A 6007-nucleotide genomic window follows, 5' to 3' on the forward strand; every position below is an offset into this window, starting at 1 on the left:
ACCGACCCGTTTCCCCAATTCTCAAACCCCCGTATACCCGTAACCCGACCCGTCCCCAAACACCCAAAATCAAAACTCCTAAGTTTCTAACCCTAACCTCATTTCCTCTCCCAGACCCAGCCGCCGCCCTCGTTCCCAATTCTCTCTCTCGCCCTCGGCCTCCTCTCTCACTCTTTCTCACTCTTCTCAGCCGACAGCCGCCTCTCGCCCTCGTCCGCCTCTCTCACTCTTTCTCACTCTTCTCAGCCGACAGCCGCCACCCGCCAGCGCTCCACCTCCTTAGTCTTCAACTCTTTATGGACCCATCTCCGGCTCAGGATCCATCTCCGGCTCAGGATCTATCTCCGGTCAGGGGGGGCATCCGCACCCGTCGCCGTCGCCGAGGTATTATAGCTTCTATTTATATCTAGATTTCAAAGTATTATAGCTTTGTTAATTTATCATGTATCTTTTTTTCATTGCTCTGGAGAAATCAAATTTATAGCTTTGTTAGTTCAATTTGCTCAGGACCAAATTGTCGGGTTGAAAACTTTGTTAGTTCAATTTGGTTTGGTCATGACTCATGATTTTTTTACTCGACGGATGCTTTGTTGAACGCATGCTTTTTTTTGTTCTGAAATTTTTGTGGAGATCCAAATTCCAACAGATGCATAAACATTTTTTTCTTGGGGGTACTGTATAAAGATGAATCGAGGCTAAGTCCATACGGTTCAAGTAAAGATTATGCGCGCAATGTCGTATGACCTTCGAATTCTGTCGCTAAACAATTACAGCTTCAATGGCCCCTAGCTTAAGGGGGATTTCTAGATATTTTGAAACTTATCAGCTGTTATAACAGTTATATGATAATCACCCAAAGTTAAAGGGGTTTTTCCTATATACAGCCAAAAAGAAGTGACCATTAGCATAATTGGGGTTTTCCTGTCAAAGAAAATAAATCATTGGTGAGCCTGGTTTACAACAAAAGAAAATAAATAACTAGCAGAGGTAGGAAACAAATAGAAACACTGAAACAGTAGAGAGTAAGTGAGTAACAGATCATCAAAAAGAACAGCTTCAATGGCATCCTTGATGTATGCACTTCCGATTGGGTTCGAAACTTGTTGGCTACGCCGGGTTCGAGCAAAATTTGCTTTGAAGAAGATTTGGATGCTCTTGAGAAGTTGGACATAGGTATTTATCATTTATGTTTTTGTATGTTAAATGATTTGATTTTTATTAACTTTTTATTTGTTTATCTTTCAGATTTGGGCAAGCTTTCAATTAAACCAACAATCAAGGATTTGTAAGAGCTTTCATGGAAGAACACAGGTAAAAATAAAGTTGTGATCTTTATGAATTAAATTTCATGGAACCAACAATCACGTAAAGGTTTTTACCATTAGCCTAGGTCATACAATTATACCTTCGCCTTACTTCCATTATTCACAAATAACGATAGAGTGTCATCAAATATTTTGGAGTAGTTCATCCGATAAAATATACAAGGATGTCATGGGCATACATTCGCGAAGAATCAATTGACAATTACGCATTTAACAATGGCAGAAACAAGTTGCATCAATTATTTTATTTTCGCTATCCAAACTTTTCTCATATTCTTTCTAAACCATGACTGATTTCTTTATACATCCTCAATTTTCCTTCCAAGTTTTTGAACATGACTAAAAGAATTATATCGATCACAGCTTACGAAACTAGAGGATATAAATAGCGAGAACTATGTTTCTATATGTATAGTTTGTGATCAATAATGTTAATTGCATTGTTCATGACTTCATGTCAATTAGGACTTGTTTGGTGAAGTTCAATAAGATATACTCGAGCCTGATAACGTCTGGTTTTTGGCTTATGGCAGGAAGAGTGGGAGAACTGACAGTCGCCATCGCTAATCTATTTTGGGAGGATGTTACGAAAGGGCCTGAAATGCTCCGGACACCTGTTCCTTACAAAGAGTTGCAGATATCATTTATGTTGACAATGTATTTTTGATACCTCAGTTGTATGTTGCCAAGTTAGAAGTGCTGTAAATCACATTTTGTACCGAAGTGTATTCCTGTGATTCCTGTTGACAATGTATTTTTTTGATACCTCAGTCAGTTGTATGTTCCCACTTGCTTCTATATTCAGTTGGTGCTTATTTTCATGATGTTATATGAACAAAGGCAACCTAGCTTTGTGTTTGCTTTCAAAAAATCAATGTCAACAACTTGCTGCTGTGTTTAATAACTTGCTTCTATATTCCAGTTTGTTATACTTGCTGCTGTGTTTATTCTTATACCAACATATTGCTTGTCCCAAGAGTTGGATGTTATACTTTCATCAAGTATAACATCCAGTTTGCTTGGATGCTTGTAAACATCCAGCAAGATATCCTTGAAGGCCCACTTACCCCTAATATAAACTCTTGGGACAAGCAATATTTGTGCCTTTGATTGTTATACTTGATGAAAGTTAGAACCGAATAAACCGAACCGAACCGTACCGAACCGATTTGCAACGGTTCGGTTCGGTTTTGAATTATAGGTGGTTCGGTTCGGTTGTTCAAATTTTGGTAAAAACCGACCCGAACCGAACCGTGCTCACCCCTAGTTTATATAGGGTTACATATGGGTAATAGGCTAATGGGTTAATGGGCCCTAACCCGATAACCCAAATACTAATTCTAACAGTAACCAGTATCCAAACACTTCCATTTCAGTTTAAACCCTGGCTTCATATCTCATGGGAGAGGAAAATACACATGAAAATGGTGAACGCTTGAAACTCCACTTTCAACCCACTTCCATGGTTTTCATCAAAATCCATGAACCAAGCAGGCCAAGTATATTTACAGCTCACAGTAAAATCCTCACACATGTAACACATAATAGCCTTTCCAGTATATTTTACACATCAGAATCAACTCATTAAACAGTGAAACATGCAGGAAAAAAACGGCAATGCCAATTAATCACAACCTAATCAAGGATTGTTCATCCTCATCATCATCATTCACAAAGGAAAAAAATTACATTTTCCATGATTTTTTTCGAACTCCAGATATATTACCTCCCTTTCATCCCTGCTAGCTGAGCAAAAAGCTCATTGGCTACTGCAGTACTTGAGTTTTCTGGTATTGTTGATGTGGGACCTGCTGCTGATGATAATGCCACTGGAGAAGCATCGCCTCCTTTTTCTTTGGATGTAGGAGTTTCGGCTTCATCGTCATCGTTCTTCATCTGTAATGGAGTTTGATATCAGTAGGTGTTTGAGTTTTTGCTCTGAATGGCACTGAAGTAAATTACATAGTAACTCGTTCCAGAGGTAGACATGTCGTAAAACAGTGTATGAAACTAGCTAGGAAAAATCAAATACTATTTTCATAAATTTAACTTGTTTTCAGATACTGAGAAAAAGGGTACCAGAAAGTCTTTCAGATAGCAAATTTTATCAAAACATGTTTACATATAAACAGAAAAGGGAAAAAATTGTTTCATGAATACTGAGTGTTTGCTCTTTATGCAATCAAACGGATCATAAAAACACAGAATTAGTCAACAAAAAGACTCTTTTAATCTCTATGTTTCGTGGAGACTGAAATTGAACTTCACTCGTTTCAAAAAACTCATTCCTTGTCTCTAACTAGCTTTCAGATACTGAGAAAAATGACAAATAGAAAGGCTTTTTTATATCAAATTTATCGAAATATGTTTAGATACAAAGAGGCGAAAAAAACTGTATCATGAACACTGACTGCTTCAGCTATTGGAAAAATCATGGGTCATAAATGCTCAAGATTGTTTTTCATAGAACACCTATTAATCCTAATTCTTAATAAAATCTGAAATTGGACCTCATGAGTTTCAGAGAACTCTTTTAACTAGTTTCAGGTATCGTGACCTGAAACTTAATTATGAGAATTTCCAGAAAAAATCATTCTTATTCTCTACCTAGTTTTCAGCTTTGTTTCAGAAAATACTGAATGTAAATTAAGTAGTTTCATATTTATTGCCTGAAATTGGACCTCATGAGTTTCAGAAAACTTTTTAACTAGTTTCAGGTCTCTTGACCTGAAATTGGAATTCTGAGAATTCCCATTAAATTCATCTGTATAATAACTACTTTCAGGTTTTTTGACCTGAAATTAGATTCATCTGAGAATTCCCAGTAAATTAATTCCTATTCCGTAGCTAGTTCTCATTTCGTTTCAGCAAAAAGAAAAAATTAAAAAAAAAATCACCTTAGTTGGCGCAGGCATGGGAGGATTCGCCTCCTGCAGCTGCAGCGCATACTCAAGATTCCACAGCACATCCCCCATCGACGGCCTATCAACTCCATACTCCGCCAAGCATTTCTCCGCCGCTTCCACATACTTATTCATTGAATCCTCATTAATACTCCCCGCAAGACGCGGATCGATAATCTTCTCCATCAACCCTTTCCTTTTCCACTGCATCGCCCACTCTGCCAAATTCACCTGCTCCCTCGGCAAGGCCGGATCCAACGCGGGCCTCGCACACAAAGTTTCCAACAAAACGACCCCAAAAGAGTAAACATCAGATTTATCGGTTAACTGTTGCCTCCTGAAGTATTCAGGGTCGAGGTAACCAAAACTTCCTTTAACAGCAGTGCTGACGTGAGTCTGGTTCATGCCTGGTGCGTCTTTTGACAGTCCGAAATCAGAAACTTTAGCAACGAATTTTTCATCCAAGAGAATGTTTGTGGTTTTTACGTCTCGGTGGATGATCCCCTGCGCTGTGCCGGTGTGTAGGTAATGAAGTCCTCGAGCTGCACCGATACAGATTTCAAGTCTCTGCTTCCATGTTAGCGATGGGAGATCCTTGCCGTATATGTGATCTCTAAAGGGACCATGTTCCATATATTCATAGACCAATATCATCTCCGAGTTTTCATCGCAGTACCCAATTAAAGACACAAGATGGCGATGTCGGAGCTTGGATAGCATCTGGATCTCGGTTTGGAACTCGGTGATCCCTTGCTCAGACTGAGGATTTCCTCTCTTGACGGCAACTTTCATGCCATCATCGATCTCGCCTATGTACACATTTCCAAATCCTCCTACACCGATCACCGCATTCTCGTCCCAGTTCTTCGTCGCCGTCTCCAGCTCCGCAAAGGAGAAGTAGCGGCCGAGCCCCATACTCGATGAGAAGGTGAAGCCGTTCTTGTGGGACCCGTAGGCTGAGCCCTTGCTGTTTGTGAAGGATTGGCCTGTGTGGATGGGGAGGAGCCATGAGGCAACTCCCGCCAACGCAGTGAACCCCATTGTGATCCCAACCGCCGCTATTGCCGTTTGCTTCGTGCTGCTTCCACCGGAGCCATGAGGAGAAACTTTTCGATTTTTTCCAGTCATGCGGTCTCTTGTACCATTTAACGGTAATTGCTGCAACTCCCGCCAACGCAGTGAACCCCATTGTGATCCCAACCGCCGCTATTGCCGTTTGCTTCGTGCTGCTTCCACCTCCATCAGCCTTCTTGCCGTCGACGCCAAACTCTCCGTCCAAGCTTCCGACAGAATTGCTCATCTTCATCACCTCAACACCGTTCAGAATTGCGTCGATGGTTCTTGTAGAGTCCTTGATAGGACCAACTTGAACCATGATCCTATCGTTTGCTATTGAGGCATTAACAACAACATCCTTGAAGTAAGCTCCGGCCAGGTTGCCATCGGTGAGGGTGGAGAGGTCCAATGGCGACGCGACAGTCATGCCATTGATGTAGACATTGAAGTAAAGATCGTTCAGGTTCTTACTCACAATGTCGCAAAAATGTAGACGGACCAAGTAGGAGAATGAGGGATCAACGTCGAGATTCCATGTAACATTGAAGTTGGGGGTGCCGACACGGGCGTCCTCCATCCGGACGGCGGAAGCGTAGACCGAGCTAGGCGCAATGATGGGGGATATACCGGCCCCGTACTTGATGATGCTCGATGTCACGCTGACTCTCTTGGCCGTCGACCGTGACATGAGATATGGCTCATCGGTGACCCACTGACGGGCAA

The 6007-nt window shown here is 41.2% G+C and overlaps 1 protein-coding gene and 1 long non-coding RNA gene across 2 annotated transcripts in view; one reads left to right on the forward strand and one right to left on the reverse strand.

The window, feature by feature from the left end:
• LOC109828910 lies at nucleotides 204-2146 on the forward strand. Its single transcript, XR_002243893.1, has 3 exons — nucleotides 204-1173; nucleotides 1246-1311; nucleotides 1859-2146. It is a non-coding gene; the product is annotated as an uncharacterized LOC109828910 (long non-coding RNA).
• Nucleotides 2751-6007, reverse strand: part of LOC109839128 (probable receptor-like protein kinase At4g39110) — a gene marked incomplete at its 5' end in the record, with an annotated part of 3867 nt that continues 610 nt past the window's right edge. Inside the window, 3 exons of the mRNA XM_020407563.1 lie at nucleotides 2751-3221; nucleotides 4223-5241; nucleotides 5330-6007. The exon at nucleotides 5330-6007 is cut by the window's right edge and continues 610 nt beyond it. Coding sequence (XP_020263152.1) covers nucleotides 3048-3221; nucleotides 4223-5241; nucleotides 5330-6007 — 1871 coding nt within the window. The remainder of the gene's footprint in view (nucleotides 3222-4222; nucleotides 5242-5329) is intronic.

This window comes from Asparagus officinalis, chromosome 1 (assembly GCF_001876935.1).
Source record: "Asparagus officinalis chromosome 1, Aspof.V1, whole genome shotgun sequence".
NCBI classification, from domain to species: domain Eukaryota; kingdom Viridiplantae; phylum Streptophyta; class Magnoliopsida; order Asparagales; family Asparagaceae; genus Asparagus; species Asparagus officinalis.